Source organism: Mastigoproctus giganteus, chromosome 1 (assembly GCF_048544385.1).
Source record: "Mastigoproctus giganteus isolate SK-2022 chromosome 1, ASM4854438v1, whole genome shotgun sequence".
Classification (NCBI taxonomy): domain Eukaryota; kingdom Metazoa; phylum Arthropoda; class Arachnida; order Uropygi; family Thelyphonidae; genus Mastigoproctus; species Mastigoproctus giganteus.
Genome location: NC_143575.1, coordinates 161,583,906 through 161,610,366, shown reverse-complemented (window position 1 = coordinate 161,610,366; position 26,461 = coordinate 161,583,906). Strand labels below are relative to the sequence as shown.

The following is a 26,461-nucleotide window of genomic DNA, read 5'->3' as shown; positions in this document are numbered from 1 at the left end:
TCATACTTACTGCACTAAGTATGATTGCAACAATACAAATATTTGCCAACAATTTCTTTTTTTTCGTCTCTCATTTTCGATATACAGTATTCCATTGTTAGGTGCCCCTAGAAGTTTCGTATGTCGCTTCAACTACAAAATCGATACATCAGTCGACGCTATTTTCCAGAAACATTTAGATACGTTGCAATCGCAGGTATACTGTATACATCTCTTACTTTAGTTATCATAAATCCATTGTATCTTGTCTTCCAGAAATTATGAAATTTTTTTTTGAATGATCAATAAAATACTGTATTTACAATACAAAAGCTCCTATTTCGTAATCAATATATACAAATCAAAATACCTAAAAGAAACGCGGATGTTTCACGTAATACAAAACTACCGCGCTTCCTCGGCACACGCGCCACTTTTTTTTTTTTTTTTTTTTAAGAAGTAGGGAAATATAATGGATACATTTTTTTTTTCATGATAAAATTTTAATATTGCGAATAAAAAATAACATGAAATATTTATCATATCACAAATAACATAAAAACTATCACAAAATTCCACAATATAAAAACAAATATTACATATTAAACAAACTATTCTAGAAAAGGTACACAAAAATCACAGATTAAATGGAAAAAATTATTATACAAATATTCAAGAAAAATCTGTTCTGAAAATTGCCGTATACAGTTTACTTTTTTATTAATTTTTGTTGTCGATCATCTCCTTTGCTCATTATTATATATATAAACTGGGTTTCATACTATTGACATACATATATAAAAATGTAGTGTTAATAGTAGTGAAAGAAAGTTATTTTCACCTTTCTAATTTCAATCTTCGCTTCATTAACTTATATTTTTCATTTCTTACTTTTATTACCTTTCACCTTTAATCATTTCTTACTTTTATTACCTTACACCTTTAATTATAGGCTATTCAGACTAAGGTCAGTAACGGCGCCTCCGTAGCCAGGTGGGCGGGAGCAGCAGTGCATAGCACACGCTTCTTGATTAGACTGGGGTTCGAGCCCGTGACCACCAAATAAGGAGGGTGCGGAAAGGTCAGGGAATGACCACCGCATATCCAGGGAGCAATATGGCCTTAGTTGCTAATGCTCCTAAAAACCAAATAACAACAACTAAGGTCAGTACCATATTACTAGTCTGTTAGTCAAGTCCCGTTCACACCTTATTCCTTGCAGAAAATTAAAATTAACTAAATTATAAAATTGAACAACAACAACAAAAAAAAAAAAAACTATATATATACACACACACACACACACACACACACACACAGTAAGAGTGTATTAAGTACAATAGAAGTATTTCAAAGTGAGCCTTTAGGCCAAAAGAGCAGATGTATGATAAGACTTTAGCATGATGATTTAGAATAAAAGTATACAAAGTGAGCCCTTAGACCGAAAGAACCGATAAAGGCTAAGGTAGCCTGAGTTGGTTTAATGCGTTATACCCTATAAATAAAAAAATAATTAATAATAAAATAATGATGAGACTAATTATTGATATTAGGATAAATTGAATGACACATTGACGAGGACTAGCACCATTCAATTATCCTATTATTAATTAGCACGCTATCTATTTCTGTTTATCTGCTCGTTTAGTTAGGTCCAAATGATAAAAATTCTCAGCAATCTATATTCAAACTTAGCAGCAAACTGGCAGAATAACAGCTAGCCTGACGGTTGTTATTTGTTGTTGTTATTTGGTTTTTAGGAGCATTAGCAACTAAGGCCATGTTGCTCCGGGATATGCGGTGGTCATTCCCTGACCTTTCCGCATCCTCCGTATTTGGTGGTGACGGGCTCGAACTCCGGTCTAATCAAGAAGCGTGTGCTACGCACTGCTGCTCCTTCCCACCTGGCTACGGAGGCGCCATTAGCCTGACGGATAGCAGTGAAACAAATAATACAGAAAGTGAGAGCCAAAAATAAATGCCATGCGGGATGTGAAGTATTTGAGCTATATAGCTATACACATGTGAAAAATATTTTTGATATTTACCTGTGAAAAGAAAAGGCTTATGCTGAATTAAGGCGAAAAGGAAGTAAGAGTTATTTGGTTTTTTTTTTTTTTTTAGGAGCATTAGCAACTAAGGCCATATTGTTCCGGGGTTTAGCGGTGGTTATTCCCTGACCTTTCCGTATTTGGTGGTTACAGGCTCGAACCCCGGTCTAATCAAGAAGCGTGTGCTACGCGCTGCTGCTCCTGCCCACGCTTCTTGATTAGACTGGGGTTCGAGCCCGTAACTACCAAATACGGAGGATGCGGAAAGGTCAGGGAATAACCACCGCATATTATTATTAAAATCAGTTTATTTCCCAAGAAACCTTGGGTCACCCCGGGACGGCTCTGTGCCAGAAGGGTGTGAATATTTACAGACTAAGGTGCGAGGAACACAATGTACAATAAACAAGAGTACATGCGTGCTCGGCCCGAGACTTTTACAGGATTAAATATACAATAATGTACAAAATATACAGTAATATACAAAATATATGATTGCATGAAGACAAAAAGTCTTTGTCATATACAAATAGGCAAGTTAAAAAAAAAAAAAAAAAAAACAAGTCTGTCCAGGAGCAGGTGAGTATTATAAGTTCATAATCTGGTAACAGTTCTTGAGGATTTCCTTCCTGTAGGGCTTGTCTTCACAGAACCTATCAGGGTGGATCCTAAATTTATTGAAGATCCGAAGACAATTGGCTGGAAACATGTTCCTCAGGGAATCAATGCTTGACAGCGTAAGACGGAGAGGGGAGTCGGGGTGCTCCCCTCTTGTTCGAGCCCGTGACCACCAAATACGGAGGATGCGGAAAGGTCAGGGAATGACCACCGCATATCCCCGGAGCAATATGGCCTTAGTTGCTAATGCTCCTGAAAACAAAATAACAACAACAGCTCCCCTCTGGCCCTAGGAGGGCCAGAGATTAATGTGGATACCGATGGCGCATCAACTCGCCTCGTTATAAGCCGTGCAAGCGTGAGGACATTTTTTGTCATGATGATATGTCTCCAGGGAGTGGTGCCCACATTTGCTTGTAGGATGGATCTGGAGATAGTTAGGGGATGGCCTACTACCCTGTTCATCCATCTAAGCAACCAGTACTCTAAACTGAGATACTTCTGAAGGTATAAGGCAGGGGCAGATGACCAAGTTTCTGAAGCATAGAGAGGAATCGGCGTAATACACCTCAGGATGTGCCGAATAAGCAGCGCTGGCTGATGCACACCAACGAGCTCTTGACGCACTGCCCAAAGAGCAGCGTATGTCTTCTGCCTCATTCTGGCAAAGTGAGGCTGAAATGTGAGCCCAACGTCCCAAGTGAGGCCAAGATCAGTATGAGAGGTCACCTTTTGCACCGGTTCCCCACAAACGAAGATTAGGATATCATTTTTGACTTTCCTTTTGGTTATCGTCAGTTGTGCTGATTTGGAAGGGCTCAGATGCAGTCCTATTGTGGCAAGATAACTTTCCAAGCTCAATATCTGCCTAGAAGCTTGTTGGTTGATATCATGAATCTGATGATTATGATCTGAGCTCACGTAGAACTTCAGATCGTCGGCATAAGAGACAAAGTTCGGATTCTGAGCAAGGAAAGGCTCCAAAACTGCTGCAAACAGGATAGCTGACAGAGTAGTGGGATGCCTCTTGAGATGTCAATAGTTACTTGAAAGTCATTGTGGGTCCCAGACAGATGTCTAGGGAGTAAAATAGACTTAAAAATTTGAAGTAAGGTATCCGCCAGGCCGAAGTAGTGTTTGAGAATGTTAAAAAGAGCTGGGAGGTGTATTCTGTCATAAGCCGATTTTATGTCGAGGAATGTGATATCAATTTGTGATTTGTCGTTAAGGGTGCGCTGAATTCAATATGGCCTTAGTTGCTAATGCTCCTAAAAACCAAAATAATAACATACGGAGGCGCCAGAAGTAAGAGTAAAGAAAGCAATAGCACCTAGGTTTCCCTCGAATTACTCAAATAGATTTTAAGGTGTAAAGTTTAGAATTAGCAAGCAAAAAGCAAAGAACATAGCTTCTAAAAAAGATACGTAACTGCCCGTCCGTTTAGTAGGGATCCTGGTATTTCAGTAGGAAATTAAAATAAGGTGCTAGTCCACCTCAACGTAGCATTCAGTTTATCGCATTATCAATAATTAGACTCATCATCATTGTTTTACTTTTTATTTTATTATTAATTATTTATTTATAGGGCATGACGCATTAAACCAACTCAGGCTATCTTAGCCTTTATCGTACTTTTGGCTTAATAGCTCACTTTGTATACTTATACATATATTTGAATAATGGCTTTAAAAGTTAGAATGGAAATGAAATAGGAAAATAAATAAATATAAAGCTATCATTAGAGGCAGCAAAATGCACATCCTCATGATGCCCAGTACATAACAGAAAAATTAATACATATGCCAGTAGCATGGCAAAACTGTAGAGCGAAAAATTAACATAAAAATTAAATCAACAGGGAGGGGGAACGTAAAGTAAAGGTAACAAGACTGAAACTGTAGCCGAAAGTCTCCAAATAATTTAGAGTTCAATTAAACCCAATTAATAATAAATCAATTTAAAATATAAAGCCAGTTATATAATAATTTAGCGGCACCCCCATGTAAGGTACCGGTTCCGAGAGACGTGAAATATCACCAAAACGGGACTAAAACGAACTACTAAAATAAAATATATATAAGATATATTGGGAGAGTCCCACAATTCCCTTCTTGACTTCGCAATTGGGGAATGCTCACTAACCTATGCAGTACTGGATGCAACCATTTCTGATCATCGTCCCATCTTAATGGTAATTGAAAATGAAGAAATTGTGGAAGAGATCATGCACAATTACAGATCTGTGACTCCAGGCTCTCTCAATCAGCTCTGTTATGATCTCCAGCAGTCTTCGTGGGATGGGGTGATTAGCACAGATGATCCTGAAATTGCGACGAACGTCTTCTTTGAGCATATCCTAAATAGTTACGAAAAATGCGCGTCATACATCAGGATCCCAGGGATTAAAAAGACCACTAGGCCAAGACGGAAATTATGCCCATTTATGTCAAACAAAATTTGTAACATGCTAAAGAAAAGGGACAAACTTGCAAGAATTGCTAGAGAAACAGGAAAGGAGGCGGATAAAAACAAATACACAACGTACAGAAACAAAGTCACCGACACTATTAGGTCGGAGAAAAGGAATTATTATAGTTCCCAACTTAAAGGCGTCATTACAAGCAAGGAAAAGTGGACAGTCTTGGACAAGCTACTACCTGGAAGGAAAACGAAATCACAGAGCTACGTTGGAGATGTAGTTGAGAACGAGGTACTCATTTCGGATGACCACGAAAAAGCCGCAGCCTTCCGTAATCACTTTATCTCAAGTGTGAATAACCTTTTTAAAGACGAAATTGACTCTAGAGATAATGCAACGAGTGAATCTGTCAAGCACTCAATGAGGAGCTCTTTTTTCCTCGCTCCGCTCTCAGATCAAGATATTTTAGAAGCAGGACATCAACTAAAAGAAAAGGGAGCCCCTGGCTTTGATGAAATATCTCCTGCTCTGCTGAAAAAGGTCCTTAACTCAATTCTAACACCACTGAAGTATATTTACAATCTTTCCTTTCAATCTGGTAAATTCCCGTCTCAATTCAAAAAAGCAGTCATTGTTCCTGTTCCTAAGGGAAAAAATTGTAACTCTATCACAAATTTTCGTCCAATAGCTCTTCTCTCAGTTTTTGCAAAATTATTCGAAAAAATTCTTCACGGCAGACTCATGGGCTTCCTGGAAGTCAATCAGCTTATCCATCAACAACAGTATGCTTATCGTTCAAAAAGATCAACTGACCTGGCAATTGTTGACTTCTGCTCTAGGATCACGGACTGTCTTGAAAAGGGTCACTATGCAATAGCACTGTTTCTAGACCTATCAAAAGCTTTTGACTGCATAAATCACAATATCCTACTCAACAAGCTCAACAATCTTGGCTTGAGAGGAAAAATTAACCTTCTCATTGAAGACTACCTTACTGATAGGCCATTTGTCGTCAAAACAAACCAGTCCTTTTCAGACATTTCTTATTTCTCCAGGGGAGTACCTCAAGGCTCACTTCTCGGACCTATCCTATTTGTTCTTTACATTAATGAATTTCTCTCTCATCTTCCATCTTCCCACCTAGTAGCGTATGCCGATGACATCTCTATTCTAATCACTGATAAAGACCCTAACCAACTTCAATGCAAGATCTCTGCCCTGCTCTCTGAAATGCATAGTTGGCTTCAAAAGAATCAGCTGATACTAAACCCAGAAAAATCCAAATATATGGTGTTTAGGACGAAAAATAAACCATTAAATATTGATTTCGAAATAACATACAAAGGAAAACAACTGGAAAGGGTGAATGATACCAAGTTTCTAGGAATCTGGCTAGATGACAAGCTGAGTTGGGATAAACAAATGATCACCTTACGAAAGAAGACTTCGTCACTAGCAGGAATACTCGCCCGAGCCTCTGCCTGGGTACCTCCTTCCCTTCTCAGACTAGTATTCCTTTCCTTAATACAGCCTCACGTCACATATGGAATCATCTCATGGGGTACGACCAGTCAACATAACCTTAGGAGAATCAATTCAATCGTCAATCGATGTGTTCGTTCAATTTTGGGCCTTCCCTGGAATGCATCGGTGACTTCGAGATATAAGGAAGCGAGACTCTTAAGCATCTACCAACTGATACAAAAAGCTGAGGCGGTTTTTGTCTACAATGCTTTGAAAACACCAAACTTTCCTCCTCTCTTTAGATCCTTTTTTATAACAATAGAAGAAGAAGGAATAAGATATAATTTAAGAAACGAAGCGAACCTGAAGGTTCCGCTTTTTAGAAAAGCCATAGGTCAAAAAAATATAAAATACAGAGGCGCAAAAACCTGGAATAATCTTCCTGAAAATATCAAAAATGCCATTTCACTAAACAGGTTCAAGAAGCTCCTAACTGAACACATCACCAGGAATGTCTGATATAAATCACCTTCCACTGAACTTTCCACAATGCATACCAGCTTGGAAACTATGTAAACAAGTTGAAAGAATAGCTATCAAAAAGCTTGTAACTCTATACGCAATTATTTCATAATTTTTTTCTTTCATACTTGTTATTGTAAAAGTACTCACAATGTAATTATAAGTACTGTTGTTAACCACGCGACATGTGTGGTTGGTTTACGAAGTCTCTGTAATGGAATGTAGAAACATGTCCGATTCATGATGTATCTGTTTTTATTGTTATCTTTTTCAAAGGGAACACCCCCTAAAAAGCCTCTGGCTTATGTGTTCTCCCTCCCTTCTTGCTGTTAACTCCCAACAATTGTAACACAAAATAGGGATAAATAAATTATTATTATTATTATTATCATTAATTAATATATATTACGATAATAAAAGTGAGGAGATAAAAATAAATAAATCGGATATGGCAAATACTCCAAAGTGCGCAAAGCAGCAGCATATAGTGTGCATAGTATTAGGGTCAGGCGCCACCTGTGGTTTCCCACATCTACGCCATATGTTCGCTGTGAAGGAATACAGTACTACTGTAAATGCCAGAAAAGTGTTGTGTGTTGTATATGACATATTGCGTTAGGTTCTGTTGTGTGTCCTGGCATTTGGCCGCAGGGCCCCTGGTGGGACTCCACGTTGCCCGAACACACACCACTAGGAGGTAGCCAGTCTGCCCATTATTCTCTGGCTTGTCTCCGCCAGGGTCGCCAGAGCTTCCTGGACGGAGACAAAAAAAAAAAAAAAAAAAAAGGTAGATTCGGGGAAGTACAGAGTGTACGCAAGAAAGGAGGGTATAGCTAGAAATATGGAGGATGTAGGCGAAGGTATCCTCCAGATTATCAATGGAGCAATAAGCGCCATCAGTTGAAAGGGGAACCCGGGAAGGACGATAAATAAGACACAAGAGAGCCGTGTGCAAGTTGCCACTGAGGAATGAGGTGGTTCATACGCCAGTTGATCCTATCCAGGTTAAGATCGGTTGGCCAGTTAGGTTAGGATCAGATGTTTGGGTTGTTCCTATTTTGTGTTGGCAATAGAGTGCTCCGTCTTGTGAAGAGGGCTTGTACAAACTTGGTAAACTCATAGTAGTAGTTTTCTTCTGTCATGAATAAGTGTTCATTTCCTTGAGGGTTATCTTGCACACGAGTAAACAGGGTGCTGCGGAGGTCCTCATAGTGTTCACAGGTATATACTAGATGGATCCAGTCTTCTATTTCACCACATGCACAGTAGGGGTTTATTGATCCGTGTCCAGTAATGAGGTAGGTGGTATAAAGACCAGGAGAAAACCAAGTTGGAGATTTAGGAAATACGGCATTCACATACGGTATAAATTTCTTGGTGATTGGGCCCTTGTCGGTAGCAGTCCATCTGTCCTGCCAGGTCTAAAGTAGTAGGATGGCAATTTTTTTTTCTTTTCCTGCGTGATTTCATTCAGGTTATTGATGGAGTGCCAAGGATAGTTGCTGGTATACCCCTTGATAGACAGTATTGGAGGCCCCTTTGAATAACCTCCAGATCAAGCGGAAGGACGCCCGCAAGAACCTGAAGGGCTGGGTTGCTAACTGTGCAGCATGCCCTTGTAATAGTAAGAAGGATGGTGCGCTGGATGGTTCCCAGTTTACGTTTGTTGTTGTAAAGAGTTGCCCTGCGAAACCAGACCCCTGATCCATACGTTATGAAGGGAAGGAAGATTGATTTGTACAGAATCTTAAGGGTGCGTCGGTTCAATCCCCAATCACGACGACTCACCCATGCAATGAGAGCAGTGTAGTTTCTCACTTTCGCGTGGAGGTGTGCAAGATGCGGAGAGAAAGTGAGCTTAGGGTCAGGTACTATTCCCAGTAGTTTTAACGTAGAAACTAGCTTGACGTTTGGCCTTGAAGTTTGATAGTGGGGTTTCTAGTAGGCTGCAGTGATCCCTTCAGGAGAATGGATTGTGTCTTTTGGGGTGAGAGTCTTAGTTTGTGTAGGGCTGCCCAGTTCTGAAGGATTTGAAGTGCCTGGTTTCCTCTGGCTTCCAGAGAAGCTCTGCTGTCAGCCTCAATTGAGATGGTCACATCATCAGCAAATGCTTGTATAGCTACAGGACCAAGGACTGAACCCCTGGGGGCAACCTCTGTAGCTTGACCTGGTAATTCTTCGGTACGTTGAGGAGATTGTAATTTTCCTATTTGATAAGTAGTTTTCGATGCATTTGTATAAATTTAATGGAATATTTGCTTGCCTAAGTCTGCAAAGATACTTGCCCACCAGACCCTGTCAAATGCTCCTGCGAAATTTATTGCTATTAGTAGGTAGTATTGGGAGGTAGAAGTTGAGACTGCAGAGACGATCCTTTGCAGTGCGTCTTCTGTGCAACGCCCCGGTCGAAATCCAAACTGGAAGTTGGACTGGAGCCCAGCTTTGGTGTAATGGTCTTGGAGCCGTACTAGGAGTAGTCGTTCAAACAGTTTACTGACCATGGATAAAAGGGCAATGGGTCGATATGACTCTGGTTGTTGGAGCGGTTTAGACGGATTTTTTATGATCAGTTTTACATTGGCGTTTTTCCATTCTTCTGGGAAATATCCATGGGACAAGCACTTATTGAAGAGGTCAAGTAGAAACTGAATGTTAATTTGGGCGGTCTTTTTAAGGACTTCGGGTTCAATGAGGTCTGGTCCGGGACATTTCCTCTTTCATTTTGGTAAGAGCCTGCTGCAGTTCATCGGTGGTAAATTGGTCTTCTACAGCATTGTTGAAGTAGATGTTGTTTGCCTGGCATATTTCTTGCTGTTGTACTGTCAGAGGATCAGTATCTGTACCAAAAAGTGTGTCCAGAATATTGGCCATAGACTGACCCCACGATGTAGTCATAGTGCCGTTTGGTGTGAGAGTGGATTGGATAACTTCGCCCCTGGGAGCTTGTTGGTGGTGATGCGGTACACCACCCCCCAGGGTTCAGTATTGCCAGTCGTTTTGACGAGTCGTTCCCAAGATGATCTTTTACGCTGCCTTATAAGGGAGGTGTAGTCGTTTCTGACTCTTCGATATTCTTCACGGATGGTGTTGACCTCATTTGGGTTGTTGTTGTTGTTGTTATTTGGTTTTTAGGAGCATTAGCAACTAAGGCCATATTGCTCCGGGGCGGTGGTCATTCCCTGACCTTTCCGTATCCTCCGTATTTGGTGGTGACGGGCTCGAACCCCTCATTTGGGGGCCAAGAGGTACGAGCTCTCTGAAAGGCTTTTCTTTTGGAGTGTACAATTCGGTGAAGGTGCTCCAGCTCTGGGGACCACCATGGGACGGCATTAGGCATTGGTCTTTTCTTTCTAATTGACTGATTGCAGGCCTGGATGATTTCTGTTGTGAGCTTTTGATGTTGGTTGGGGTCCAGTTCTGGAAGATTAGAAGAGTTGTGGTTCTGGATCATGGTCTGCAGCGTGGAGCAAAAGATTTCCCAATTGGCCTTTTAATGGCATAGCGACTAATATTGTAGCGAGGTGGTGGAGTTGGATCAATGAATCTTGTGAGTTGAAATGTAATATCTCTGTGATCTGAGGTGGTCCAGGCCTCATTCACCTGCCACCCAGAAATTTTGCTGGAAATGGATCGTGTAGCTATGGAGATATCTATTGTGATTCCCACAGAGTGCTGGAATAGGTAGGCAGGTTATTGGGCTTGTTCAGAACCAGGAAGGGAGAAGTGGCCAGGAAATCTTCAAGAAGCTGCCCATTGTGGCACCCAGAGCGATCAGTGGTCAGGCTGTACCAGGTAGGAGAGCAGCAATTTACATCTGCCCCAAGGATAATCTTGCTGTTGGGAAGTGTAGCAAGGACTGTACGTAGATAATTTATTGTTGGAGTGATATCTTGGCCAGGTCTGCAGTAGAGGGAGATGAGGTAGAAGGCTCCCAATGGGCAAATTACATGGGCACACGCCGCCCATGCAGTGCATATGGAGGAAATCCTTGTAACCATGATGTTAGGGTTACGGACAGCTATGGCAGCCCAGGGCGTGTCTTCATCTGTATGTATGATTTTGAAAGTCAGGGGGTATCCCCTGACTAGCTTTGAATGGGTATATGGCTCCTGTAGAATTAATATGTCAGCATTTTCCTCTTCGGCCCTGATTCTAATCTGGGCACTTACTGCACGGGCTCGCTGGGCGTTTAGTTGGATAAACTTTGATATTGCTGTTGAATGATTTAGGGCATGCTGCCATAATCAGTCTTTATTTGTTGGTTCCTCTTAGCTTTTAGATAAACAGGGCACTTACTGTCCCTGAGAGAATGTGCTGCATCGAGCTTTGCAGTTTGCACAAACTGCATCTGTGGATCTGTTTGGGCAAGAATTATAGTCATGCCCTTTTTGGGCACAGTGCCCACAGGTAGACACGGTTTGCATGCATGCATGCATGCATGTGTGGGTGGTGTGCCCAAAATGGCAGCATCGGAAGCACTTTGGAATAGGCACGTGCTCCTTGAAGCGGTGACTGCTCCAACCCATAAAGACTATCCTGTAGTTTGAGGATGTTCCATGCCTGTGGAGAAAGCTCCACCACCCAACTGTATAGCTGGGGAGACTTGGAGCTAGTGTGATATTTTGGTTTGATGTGTTCCTTGGCATTACTTATGTCAGTTAATTCTTGGAAGTTTCTGTTGAAGAGTTCATCTGTGATGTTCTCTGGAGTGATATCCTTGCCCACATCAAATATACGTATGGATGTACACACACACTTACACTTCCATGATGATGGAAGTGTAAGTTACACAGAAAGCCCAAAGCTGAAAAGAATAGAAATAAGTAATTAAAAGTGACCTGTAATATAAAAAAATATAAGTAACGGTAGCTAGCATCAGATAAGGGTGGGTAAATTTTGCTATAGATCAAAAAAGGGGAACAAAGCAAATATGCAAATAAAATAAAAGTTGATACATGATCGGGTATTTCATCAGAGGACGACACTTGATCATGTATCAAAGGACTGCGTTTCTATATTTGTCCATAACTATGCAAGAGAAAAATTTAAAAAAAATAAATAAATAGGATCGAATTAGGAAAGCAGTAAAACTGTCACAAAGTATGGACAAGGTAGTCCCAACGCAGCGATTATAAAGAAAATCAAGCTGAAATAAAAAGAAAAGAATTAGTAACAGCTGAGAAAGTCGCATAAAACGAAAATCTAACGATGAAATACCTGATCATGTATCAACTTTTATTTTATTTTGCTGATATCATATATATTTGCTTTGTTCCCTTTTTTTTTTTTTTTTTTTTATCTATAGCCAAATTAACCACCCTTCTCTACCGTTACTTTTATTTTTTATATTACAGGTCACTTTTTAATTACTTATTTATATTCTTTTCCTTTCAGCTTTGGGCTTTCTGTGTAACTTACACTTACATCATTATATTTATTAAAAAATATTTTATATATATATATACGTATATATATAAAGGAAATGGAGAAAGATGTGTTCAGAAGCCATTGTATAAAAGTAACTGAAAGAAGAAATTATGTTAGTAATAACTGTAGTTATTATAACATTCATATCTGTTGCAATTGATGTTGTGGAAGTGTATGGGTTGAATAAATTCAAGAAAGAACTAAACTTTTTTTTCTGGCTGATGCTATATAAGCTTGCATCATTCATTTTCTCCTACTGCTGCTAATATATATTATATTAGACTAATGTAAGCAAGATTTTGAACCCCCTAACCCATGTGGCTATATCGGGGGTGACTGTACTAAACTGATATTACATAAATAATCAGTACAATCATCCCTTAATACTATACCATATATTCGATTTATAATGCTGTACTAAATATTTAGTTTAGTACATTATTGTTATTTCGTTAAATTTGTTATAAACTGTATTCCGACAAAGCTCATGAATTGCATTTATCATCGAACTTTCCGAATTGCGCAATATCGACTTAGGAATATTCACAAATTTACGTAACGCTATTTGAAAAAAATGAAGATCTTCATTTAGAACAACAGCTTTGATCGCCTTCCCCCGATTATTGCATAATGAAATATTCCAATTGAAGTCACATTATTTGCCTTTAATGGGGGGGGGGATAAACATTCATTCAAATCCCGCCAATTGTTTTTTTATACTATTTTTTAATTATTTTTTGTTTAAACTCTCATTAAACATCCGTAGTAAACTTTATATTATCACTAACGTCCGTATGATTATATCAACTTTTAACCCTAAAGGCAAACTTTGCAGGGTCTGGCGCCTATTTTAAGCATTTTACGCATTTTTAAGGGCTTCTTAACGAATTTGCTTCTTTATACACTCTCTACCTTGCATGCTGTTTCCAGGATTGGAAATTGATTTGCTGCATTCACGCAATTTAATTAAATTCACGCCTTTTTCAAATTCCCGTTGATAAATTGAATAAATAAATTTATTCCCAATTAGCTGCGCATTTTCTTTTAGTTGATAATAATTACTCTTGGCTGTAATTTTATATCAAACTTTTTTAAAACGTGAGTTTAGTACTGATAAGTTTTAACACCCGTTTAATGTCGAAAATTACAGGGATAGTTTCTGGTTCGGGGAATATTAATACTAAAGTAAGGGTCATATCCAAGCTTCTTACATAATTTACCTCTAATTTCTGTTGATTATGGAATCATGGTAAAATATTAAATGAAGTTTAAAAAAAAAAAACGATAAGAGAATTTCTACATAAAGTGACACCGCTTAAGAAGTGCACTTTTCTCGCAAAGATCGTCGTTAAAAACAAAACAAAGGTTGCATCACCTTTTCATTATACTACGAGCCGCTGCCGTTCAGTATGGATAGAATTCATCATATGAATTCCTGTACCTTAGAACAACAGTATTTATGAAGAAATTTAACAGATATGAAACATCCCCCTCCCCCCAAGTTAGAAATAGTTACATCTGATTACCTGCAGTGACCTTCTAAATCTTTCCATGAGAGGGTAGTATTCTGACCTATTGGACCTCTTGATAACTCTGTCACCAAGGAGGCATCACATGTCCTCAGTTGGTCCTGTGTACAGTCATAAGCAGTACCATAGGCGTCACCTATTTGGTGAAAAAGAAGGAAAATTTAAAGATCAATGCATATGTGTTGGGTTAAAAATAAAATAGGATTATGTTCTATTACTATATTGATATCCAAACGTCAAGTACCAGATTTTTTTTTAAAAATCACGAAGTACGCTGTTATAATAACAAGCAATCCTAGCATATTTATACAAAATTTTGCACTTTGTTGATCGATGGAAATGTCATTATGGATAAAAAAAAAAAAAAAAAAAAAACAAGCATAAAAAGCCAGTTTGATAATGACCATAATAAGAATGTTCTCTTGTTGTAGTACTGTACTTCCCAAAATATCGTCTCATGCTGAAAACAAAGATATCGATCATAATGAGGCCATTAATGCTGGTTACTATAGGGGTGGATTTTTTTTTTTTTTTTTATGCAGAGTAAGTGATGAGGATGCATCTAGTTTTCAATAGTTCAAAAATAAAGCTTTACCTTAATTGTAGTCCAGAAACAATAAAAAAAGAAGATATGTAAGTTCGATAGATTTATACATGCAAACAGTTTAACTTTGCGACTCGTGCATTTTTTTTTAGAATGGGATTTATAACATCACTGTGACTGTCTCCGACCTCTAACTTTTTGATTTCAGTCTGAATACAGCTGACATTTGATGTGAGAAGAAAATTCTAGTACTGTTTTTCGATTTTCTTGAAGCAAAGCGATAGCCATTCAAATCACAGGCGCCATCCATCAAATTATAAGCGCAATCAAATTTAAACTTAATTAGCAGTATGTGTAGAGGAGGGGATCCTATGGTATCCTGACGAGGGTATTGTTATTTTGAGTCTTCATCTGGATAAATAAAACTGTCAGTCAATAATCGTAATGTGTAGATAACGCAATTATACACTGAGTGATCACTGAATTATGACCACTCCTATGAAAACTGAATGCGACCCGTTGACCACATGAGGTACAAGAATGCGTAGTTAGTCGACCTATAGCATAGAAAAGGTGTCAGTGGTTCAGTAGGTAGTAAACTTCCGAGCGTAATGGGCATAAGGAAGGATTTATCGGACTATGATAAAGGACGTATTGTGGGAACTCGACGAACTGGTGCCCCGATTCCCAAACGGCTGAACTGGTGGGGTGTTCGAGAGCCGCCGTTGTGACTGCCGTCAAAATGGACAAACAACGACCCTACGACAAAACTGCACAGGTGAGCGAAAGGTTGATGTTAGAGGTGAGCGCCGGGTCCGACGACTCGTACAGGAGAAATGGCGCAGCACTGTTGAAGAGTGAAGACTACCCAATACAACCTGGAACAATATCTGGCATGGTCATGCGTCGCACGCTCGCACGTATGGGCTATACCAGCAGACGACCCCTATGGCATCCTCTCCTAACCAAGGTTCATTGGCGTAAAAGACTCGCCTGGTGCAAAGGGCATGCAAGTTGGACGTTAGAAGACTGGAAGAAAGTGTGCTGGGTGTGTACAGACTCCAGGCTTGGACCCAAACTGGTTCAGACTTGCAAGTCCGGCTGCGTCGTAGTGAGATTGTATTCTTCTAGACAGTATTCTTTCAAAGAGTTTGCTTGCGTTGTGGCGATGATCTTACCTCTGGGGAGTTTTAGTAGTGATTTTTGTACACCCCCCCCCCAGGGGTCTTCATTCTCTCTTGTGGAGACAAGGTGTTCCGAAGTCTTCCTTTTACTTTTCCTGATCAGGTTGGTGTATCGTTTTCTGGCTTCCCTGTATTGGTCCCTCAGAGGGGCAGCCTCAGGCAGCTGCGACGGGCTCGCCGAAACTGCCTCCGGTGGGCATTCACGTCTCTCCTTAGCATTTGGATTTCTGGTGTCCACCACGGTACTACCCCTGGTGTCGGGTTCTTTCTTTTCATTGCAGCTTCCGCGGCTGTTGTGATAATTTCTGTGATTTCCTGGTTAAGAGCGTTGGGGATCCTGCCGGAGAAATTCATTGGCTGCAGTAAATAGATGATCAGTTGCCACTTTTGACAGCAAAGCGATTCAGGGCCGGTCTGATTATTGGAGTTCTGGTTCTGAGGATTTTAAAGGTGATCAGGAGTTCTGTACCTTCCAGTAGGAGATTTACCTGGCTATATTATTGGTGGCCAGGATGACGTCGATAATTACCTCCCAGAGTGTTGCTGAAGGTTGGTGGCTGATTCGGTTGATTTATTGGAGCCAGGGATGTGTTTGCTAAAAACTCCTCCAGGATTTGTCCATTTCTTGTTCCCCAGCGATCTGGTTGGTTGTGTTTTGTTGGCGCATTAGCAACTAAGGCTATAATGCGCCAGCGATCTGGTGTAGTGCTATGCCAGGTCGGAGATCGGCAATTAACATCAGCTCCGATGGGTATTCTTTGATAATGGAATGTGTCCAGTAGTGCTTGGAGAACGCAGGGGGTTCAGAAATGGACAACACATGGAAGAGTTTTTAACCAACAGTGGCTTTGTTGTCCTAAACCGTCCCAATAATTTACCCACCTTCTGTTCAACCCTTTGGGAAGCCACCTTGGATGCCACCATAGCTACCAGATCTCTTGCCAGTCACATTGCAGCCTGGAAGGTTCAAGAGAACTGGACCACTTCCGACCACCGAGCTATTACATTTGACTTGCAAAAATCACTCCACCGAGCCCCAGTCATTAGTCTCAAACTAAACATGGAGTAGATAAAGCGAATTGGGAACAATTCAAAGAGGCTATCAGCAAAGCCAACAACCTACAAACCGATCAACTACTGAGCTGCACACCGTATCACCACCAACGTGCAATAACAAATGCCATAACAAGTGCTGCAAACCAGACGATCAGGACAAGGACACCACAGCCGGGAGCAGTCCCGTGGTGGTCACGAGAACTTGAAGTACTGAGACGGGAAATGAACCAAAAGAGACGAGCCTTCCAGAGAGCTAGACGGACCTGGCCCCCAATGAGGTGGAGTTCCTCAGGCAGCAGTACAGGGATGCCAGGAATACATATACCGCGATGATCAGGTGGCGGAAGAAGCTGTCTTGGGAGCACCTGGTGTCTACTGTAGGCAACTCGGGGCCATGGAGCATAATATATCGCATAACCATGAACAAACTGCTCAGAGGGGAGGTGACATCCTCCACAATCACCCCGCAAGGCACTATGACAAAAAATTGGCAAGATTCAGTCAACAACATCCTAAACACCACCTGCAAACCACTAAACGGAAATGATATTCCGCAAAAACTACTTTGTCGGGCCAACGAAGCTTACCAAACCACCCGAATGGAAGAGCCCTTCACTCACCATGAATTACAAACAGCCAAAAGCAAATTAAAAAGCAAAAGAACTCCAGGTCCGGACATGCTGGAGCTGGAAATAGTAAAGAAAGTTGCCGAATATACCCTGACCTCCTCCTAGACTTGTACAACCACTGCCTCAGCTCTGTCTGGTTCCCCCCAGACTGGAAGATGGCCAGCGTGAAACTTATACTTAAAAACCCATCCAAACAGCCACAGATACCAGAATCATATCGACCAATAGCCCTACTTTCTGTGCTAAGCAAAGTATTTGAACAGAGGACAGTAGAACACTACAACACAGCAATTTAACTGCAAACAACCAATTCGGCTTTAAACCTGAAGATCTACCATGGACGCTCTGGAACGTATCCTGGACTTAGCAGGGTTGACCTAAAATATTTCCTCCTCATCTCGATTGATTTTGCGGGGACGTTCGATGCTCTATGGTGGCCAAGCGTCCTTGCAAGACTCAGAGCAGCCCAATTACCAATGAATCTCTATGGCTGTATACGGAGCTACCTAAGTAACAGAAGGATCTTAGTAGATGCTCCGTGTTGTAGGGTGGAGCACCGGGTCTGTCGGGGATGCCCCCAGGGCTCGGTACTGGGCCCCCTCCTATGGAACTGTGTACTTGACGAGTTCCTCTGCAAGGATCTAGGGAACGTCAAATCACTGGCGTTTGCTGATGATCTCTCCCTGGTACTGGCCGCTAACTCTAGGGCTCGGATGGAGATCATCGCAAACGAAGCACTAACCGCCTTCCGAGACTGGGCAGAGGGACATGACCTGACCATTTCGTCAACCAAGACGAAATACATACTCCTAAAAGGCTTCCTGACCCCAACCAGACCGCCCCAAATTAGAATCAATGATAGAACCGTTAAGCTTGTCACTGAATTTAAATACCTTGGAATTATACTAGACAGAAACCGATCGTTTACCCCCCCACCTCAACAATATACAGACAAATATTAAAAATTACGTTGCCATGCTTGCCAGGGTCACCCGCTGAGACTGGGGGCTGAAGAGGCGGACCCTCGCGCTCCTGTACAAGGCAGCCATTATCCCAGCAATTACATATGCCTCCGGCGCCTGGTATCAAAAGGCCTCAACAGTGGTGAATCGTCGCCGATTGGAAATAATACACAGACCGATCCTCCTAACCATCAGCCGAGCATGCAATACAGTATCGACACATACACTGCAAGTTATCACGGGAACCTTGCCTCTCGACTTGGAAGTAATCCGCACAGGAATGCAGCAGCAACTCAGGCGTGGAAAAGCCACAACGTATCTAGACCATACCACAGATCCGATAAATAACAGACAGGCAGAGAAGAAAAGACTGGAAACATACCTACAAACAATCTGGCAGCAACGTTGGACTGACTCAACCAAAGGCGAAATAACTCGAAACCCACAATATCCTCAATGGTTCAACTCCGGACTCTACACTACTTACCACTTCACAGGACATGGAGCGATCCGCAACAAACTGAACCTCCTTGGCATCACAGATAATCCCATGTGCGCGTGTGGCTCCCTGGAGACATGGGACCACATAATGCATGAATGTGAGCACTATGAAGATCTACGTGGACACCTGATCACACAGATGCAATTCAACCCTAAAAACCAGGAGCATTATCTACTGGAGAATGAAGCAAATTACAAGCTATTCTCTAAATTTGCCCAGAGCCTCTACGCCAGACGGCAAACCCTCCCGCCACCAGCAAACCCTGAGCAACCAGAACCAACATAGCTCACTGCTTGTACGACCACACTAAGCCGTAGTGACCTGCGGAATAAGCAGCACGACAAAAACAGGAGTCTCGAATCCCTATTTCCCCATTGTGACTGAATCCAAACATCCTGACTTTCACTCCCGGACAGGCCATAGGGCCCATGAAGAAACCACGACTACCAAAGACAAATCCAACCTATAGCGTGCAAATGACTCTACACACCCAGGTTGGGACCAAAGCACAGAAATGAACATGTCAAGATAACACTCCCCACACACTTTTTAAATCTTTGGCCTCCACAGAGTTCTGTGTCACTTACAAATAATACAACGCGGAGATGGGGGAAACCCCAGTGCCGTCTGACAACTAACACACTTTACGCTTTACTCTACCTAGTACGCTAGCGTATACCGCACTGAACTTTGCCCGACTGCCAAATCTTATAATGGAAAGACGCCTCACCCTAACTGTCAAAATGACCACTGGAATAATCTCGGAGCCAAACATATGGGAACTGTGCAGCTGGAGGATCCCTCAACCCGGACTGAGATCAGCTCCAACCCTTATAGCCAACCATAACAGACTAGCCCTTAGCGACCGTTTTCTCCCCAAGCAGATGCTTATCACTGTCCAAGCAATCAAAGGCGACCTCTACAAGTTTGTCAAGGACCGCAAATACCGGAGGGAGATCCTTGATGACCTAAACTCAACCAGGAAAACTTCACAGTAATGTCGCAGTATAATAAATTTAAAAAGGATGTCTGTATAGTATTGTATATAATGTCAAAAAATACTGTAACATTTTTATGAATATTGTGAATAATTTAACTGAAATCTATTATATTGTTGGCCCTGGGGGATGAACCCAAACTTCGAGGTGGGCCCCGTCCTCAAGGCCTTTGTACACCAGCCAATGTGAAGGCCACTGGCATTCCTGCCGTGAAGGGTAAATTGTATAAATCCTTTGTACAATAAAGATTATATATATAAGTTGCAAAATTTAATAACGATTAAATTTAATTGCGTTCACAGTAACCTCATTTAGCTTTTCTACTCAATTTTCCTAACCCCTACCGAGCGAGAATTTTTTTTTTTTTTTTTTTGTACAACACTACACACATACAATGTCCATACACTTTTACACCTCTGGCCTTTGCAGTGAACTTTACTACACCTACAGTGCAAGCAGGGCGATGGGGAAACCCCTGTTGCGGTTTGACACGAACACACTTTACAGTTTACAAAAAAATGTATTTTTTTTTTATGTTAACATAGGATTTTATCTGTTTTTGAATTCTGGTTTAGCTATTTTCAACTGACTACAGTTGGCAACACTGATGCTGATGTGATCAGCATCAGTATTGCCAAATCAGTTCTAGTTCGAAGCGTCACACAGTTTGGACGTGCATAATGTTTACTTCAGAGTAATTCAGACTTTAGCTGTGTGCTTGTATCCGTCCGCCAGTCACATTATGATTGAGTGTGATATTTGTTTTATTCTGTGCATTATTTTGTGCCTTGTTTCTGCACAAACAAGGCACAAAATGATGCCCTTCCTGTCATTTCTTTCTGGATCCGCCAGTGATTGTAGGCTTCAGTACTTTTCATCGGTCTGTAACTTTCCCATTCTATCTTTTTCTGATCTATTATTCTGGCCAGCTCCACATTCATCCATATCGGCATCTTCCTTGTGCGATATTATCTTAATGGTATATATGCATTCATGGCTTCTGTGATATTTTGCTTTAGAGGTATTCAAATATATTCGCCCCCTGCAATCCCCCCAATTAATAGCGCCATATAGCGCTTTAAACTGTCATAGTCATATCTTCTGAAATATACTCTGTGCCTTTACCTTTTTAACTACTGCAACATCTTTCAACTAACGATTGCGTGATCACTCACTGCCAAAGGTTCCTGTTGTTTAAGCCCTGTGATGTCATCTGATTCGTGAGTAATGATGAGATCAAGAATATTCTCGCCCCAAGTATTTTCTTTAACGTGCTGGTACAAATAATCATGTAGTTCATTTAAATATTTTGTTCCTCATGGTGAGTTTTCCTCCCACTTATTCCAATCAAATGGAGGCAGATTGAAGTTACCATACATTCACGCCTGCTTGCCCTTTTCGTCTGCATGTAGAAACTCTTGTCATATTATTCACAATCTTTTAGTCTGTTGATTACTCCCACTCATTATACTTCTGCTTTCAACTAACTCACACCACACAAATTCTGTGCTGACAGATGTAACTTCTCACTCAGAAAAAACTCTTTACCCAGTCAGGCTCCTTTGTGGGTTTAGCACAGTTGGTAGGATCGCCGTCCTCCCCACACCGGCTAGAAAAGATCCGAGTTCGAGTCCTGTCGATGATGGGAGAAATTTTTCTTCGTTCTCAGGGGAAGGTAGCGCAGGTTTTTTCGTTTTTTCCCCCTCCCGAAACTAGGGTGTTTCGTCCAGAAAAATAAATTCGACCTCAGAACACGCGCAATTTACAGACCTTATACACGGAAATATATGGCCTTAGCTGCTAATGCTCCTAAAAACCCTACAACAACCGCACTCATGCTTTTGATAAGAAGCATGACCCCACCACCCCGAGAGATGTATTGCTAAAACAAAAAAATAGTACTGGAACGCTCTTTTTCCAGAAGACTATATGATAACGCCACATCGACTGCACAGTAACTGAAACAGACTTCAGACTCACGGTTCATATAACAACCAGTTCTAGCGTTCAGTTCATGGCGAATCAAAATACAGCGTTCGCACGCATCACAGTATATCTGATTCATTGGATCACTTTATCTAACACATTGTACTTTAGTAACAAACGTTCAAGTTTCATTGCGAAATTTATATTTTTGTTTTTAAATAAATTTTTAAAGAAATCTATTAATCTTAAAGATTACTATTAATATATATTTTAGTAGCAATGGGTAAAATAGATATTTCTCCCTCCCTTTGATTTCTAATAATGTTTCATAATATTAGAAACTATAAATATAATGATTTTCTATTATGACATTTAGAAAAAAGTACCGGACGTTGTTCCGGTGCGTTCGGGCTCGAATACACCACTGATTACTCCCTATATCTTCCTTATCTTTCCTAAATACATTATACATACTATAGTGGAATTTGTCGTCCCCAGTTTCGAGTGGCACCACGTATCTGTTAGTCCTGTTACAGAATCAGTTGTCTTAACCATGAGTTCGAATTCAACTATTTTTGTTGACAACGCTCCTGACATTACTGGAGACACTGTGAAGACCAGGTATTCTTTCATAGTTCATATTCTACCTGGCACATTCTGCCTATAATGAATTGCACCGATTGAAGATGTAATGTTCAGAGAAAGCTACTTCCGAGAATTTTACAATTGTGGTCGCCCGATTATGTGCACTTGCACTCTTTTATGCTGAAAAATTAGGAAAAACTCTATTGAGGGAAATTACAATCATTGCTCAGGTAGGTTGGGAATATATTGGTTTTCAACTTCGTGTGACAGTAGTGCAAAAGTTTGGGAATCATTGGTTTAGAGAGTTATGCATTGTTCTCCTACTTCATCAGTAGATGAAAGGTTTGGAGGCTTTGGTATATTTTCATTGTGGTCACCCAAGGACCCACTATTCGAGGGACGGAAATTTTTTACATGCGACTAATTTCTGCTTTGTAAGAAAGCTTGGAATTAATGCATCACTAAACATGTTTAGCGATAATTTCTGTGTCTCCATATACAAAACTGTGTTTTGGTGATTATCACTTTGATTTTTGAATTTCAGACGACACATTAGCAATTGCAGGAGCGTTTATGTGAAAGCCGCCGTAGCCTAGTGGTCAGGCGCGCGGGTGTCTAAGTACACGTGCCTTGAGTGACCGGGGTTCAAGCCCGTGACTACTGAATACGGTGCTGTTTCTTGTATTCAACCTGTCATACGAACTCCTCTGACTGTTTGGTCGTCCCGGAGTATAAACAGAAAATTTATTTATTTATCTTTTTTATAGTTCGTTTTTAGTACTATTTTTGGAATGAGAATACCAACTTGATTGGGATTTTTCTGGAGAGCATGAGTGTATTTATACCATGGGCCTTGATTGGGTGGGGGGCTCCCACCAGCACACTATATTTCATTGTAATAAAAGGTTTGGTCTGCAGTTACTCTTACCTTCCGTCAGCCCACAACTTTTAATGTAATCTGAACCATGCCACAAGATTTAGCCTTTACAAAATCCTTAATATTTGTACCAAATGGCTAAAATTTATAGCCATTTGGTACTAAAATTTATGACAATAGACTTTAGTACTATATGGCAAATACTATTAATAAGGCCTCGCTAGCTAAATACTTGCCAATTTCAATGAATTGCTGGATTTAATATCGGATAATGTTCCATTAAAGAGTAAATAAATGTAGTCAGCAGCTTTATGTGCAAATTATTGAAGTGAAACTTCTTTAGGCGCACCCCAAACACTTTTCACATGGGAGTAACTTTCATCCGTGGATCGACAAAAAATCGCCACGAAAATGCGACACAAGATGATTCATCGCCCCCCCCCCCACCATTGTACCAGGCAGGAGCGCCGTACGTAGCAGCGACGCATAACGCAATCAGCACCCCTACAGCGCGGCCACGGTTTACGTTTTAAATCACTGTATCTCAGCTTCTAGCAGTCCGATTTTAAAAACCAAAATATTTCTTTCGTCATTCTCTACTGTATTTCATAAAAAATTTCGATGGAAAAAAAAAATTATAATTCAACGTGCCGAAAACTAATGAGCGTACTAACTGAACGTTGTAACGCGTGTAGAGCACGTATATGCAATGCGACCATCTAAAGTTTAGATGGTCGCGTTGCATATACTTGCTCTACACGCGTTTAGATTCGTTTAGAATCTAAACCACGTTTAGATTCTAAACCATCTCCATTGAGTACAAAGGAAAGACTTGTAAAACAACTGCAAAATATTAAAACACTGTAACCTTGAAATAATAAACGTTTCAAAATATTATAAAGAAGTTTCACTTAACTTCCACTATGCGTGTTCGGCGCACAATTATTTTGTTATACTCACTTTCAATATCTGTATTGTTTTTAACATCTGGAGGTAAGGGAATAACGAGTAACGACTGCAGTTGTTACACAATATTGTTGATTAATGTACTAAATATTATTTGTATTTAAAATATTTTTGTTCCGTTTAATATAAAATTATTTAATTATTTCTTAGGAACTGTAAAAATAAAAAATAATACAAAATCACTATTACAAAAACAACCCGTATAAATTTTGCACAGTACCCGCGAGTAATTCTTGAACAGGGCTCCGCAATTTTTGGGATCGGTCCTGGTTCCAGCTTTGGCACTGACTTGAGGCTTGGGTGTATGAGACAAATACCATTATCCACAGTTTTGCCAAAGTTGCTAATGTCTGTTTAAATTGTATAGCATTACCAGAAAAGCCGAATCAGATTTATAGATCTAAGGCACTGCCTTAGATCTATTGAGAAGGTTATTGGCTTCTCATAAACCAGCGGTCTTCATTAGCAAACGCAGGCCGAACTGTAAGTTGTGTGTACTGTATTCTTGTTTATATTCCGGCGCGACCATCGTAAGAGGTAAGAGGGATTTATAATAAATCATGCGGGGTTCAACTGTTGTTCAGTTGCCGCCCTACATAAGATACTAAAAATGTTACATGTACTATAAATCATGAATACAATCGTTAATCGTATTTAGCAATCACGCGGGCCTGAAACTAAAGAATGAACAGCAGTGTTTGGATAAGACTTTCATTTAAAAACAAAGCAGACATTACTATTTAAGCTATAGAATTGGGTCGCATGCTGAGTGGTCAATAGCGAGAATGCAGTAGTACATGCTGTTTAAGTGGATCGTGCTTCAAGCCCGTGACTACTAAATGCGATTAACGATTGTATTCATGATTTATCCTAAACTCCTCTGACCCGGTGAGTGAGCCGGAGTATAAACAAGAATATCTAATTTAAACCCCTGGCAACTTGCCGTGATAAAAATAAAGATTATTTATTTATTTAAATATTATAGGATGTAAGGGTTTATTTCAACACACTGCAGTAGTAGAAATCAAAATTAATATGCGTTTTTGTGTATGATTTCATTCAAGGCAGATTTTTGCTCCCTGCTGTAGGCGGAGGGCTCAGTTTTTGACCTAATGCACAACTTAGACTCCACTCCTCAGTCTTCAAAGGTAGCAAAGATTTCACCATGATAGAACGCATAAAATTGTACTATTTTATTGGATTTCAATATCTGTGTTAAAATATACCCCTGATATTCTATGGTATTAATCAGAAGATATTTGAGAGAGAGAGACTGCTTTCATAACCGATTTTGGTTTCATAATTCAGTTCCATTAATGAGCGGAATTAAATTATTATATTAGGATTTGACTCTAGAAAATCTGTACGCGGTACTGTACTGGCATATGACTTGGCTGCTTAATTTTATTTTTAGCTACAGTAAGGCAGCAGGCAGAGGTTTAACTTTAGCAAGTAGCCAACGCAGCACGAAAATACTTCGTTTGTTGGCAGGAGTGTGGTCTGTATTAAATTTCCCATAAAATGCTGCCTAATCACAGGAATTAATTTACATATATCACATGGAAATGTCCTAAGAGTTTATCGAGAAGAACAACTTTTGAAACAAGAAATATACCAGCATCAACTGACTCTTAAAATCTACAAAATGATTTTTTTTTTTTTTTTAATTTTTGTTCATTATTTTAAATATGTACATAACATGTGATGTTTATTATACAAAAATTACTTTCGTTGTGAATTCACTTTGGTGAAATAATGAGCATTTTAACCTGCGTGGAGTGTAATGTGTCTTTAATAGAATTACAGATTATTCTTAGACGTTTCGTGGTATTTCTTGTACCACTTCTTCAGTGACTGTAAAAGCAGCAGAACTAGTAAATTGTGGTGACTTCATTTGCCTAGAGTTGTTAATTGGATTACACATTTCTTATTTGTTAATATTTAGCCTTCAGTGATTATATGCGTAATAGATCCTGAATTAGTCAATAGCTAGTGGTAGACATCCTACATATTAGTAGACCGATAACTATTAGTAATCATCAGTAAAGATTTATTTTAGCAGTTTAAATAAGTTAATTTATTTAAGCAGATTAAATGTAATAAAATTAAACTTAAGTAAATAGACAGCCATGAATGCTTATATTCTTTTTATGCTGTCCTTATAACACTATCAGGTATAACACCTCGCATAACAAGACCGTGGTTTACAATTAATGTTCTCTA

At 40.1% G+C, this 26,461-nt stretch overlaps 1 protein-coding gene across 1 annotated transcript in view; it reads right to left on the bottom strand.

Annotated features, from left to right (window-relative positions):
* LOC150091223 (uncharacterized) overlaps positions 1–26,461 on the bottom strand; it is a 132,859-nt gene that overhangs the window by 94,724 nt on the left and 11,674 nt on the right. Inside the window, exon 2 of the mRNA XM_090374784.1 lies at positions 14,007–14,145. Within this exon, the coding sequence (XP_090230910.1) occupies positions 14,007–14,145 (139 nt within the window). The remainder of the gene's footprint in view (positions 1–14,006; positions 14,146–26,461) is intronic.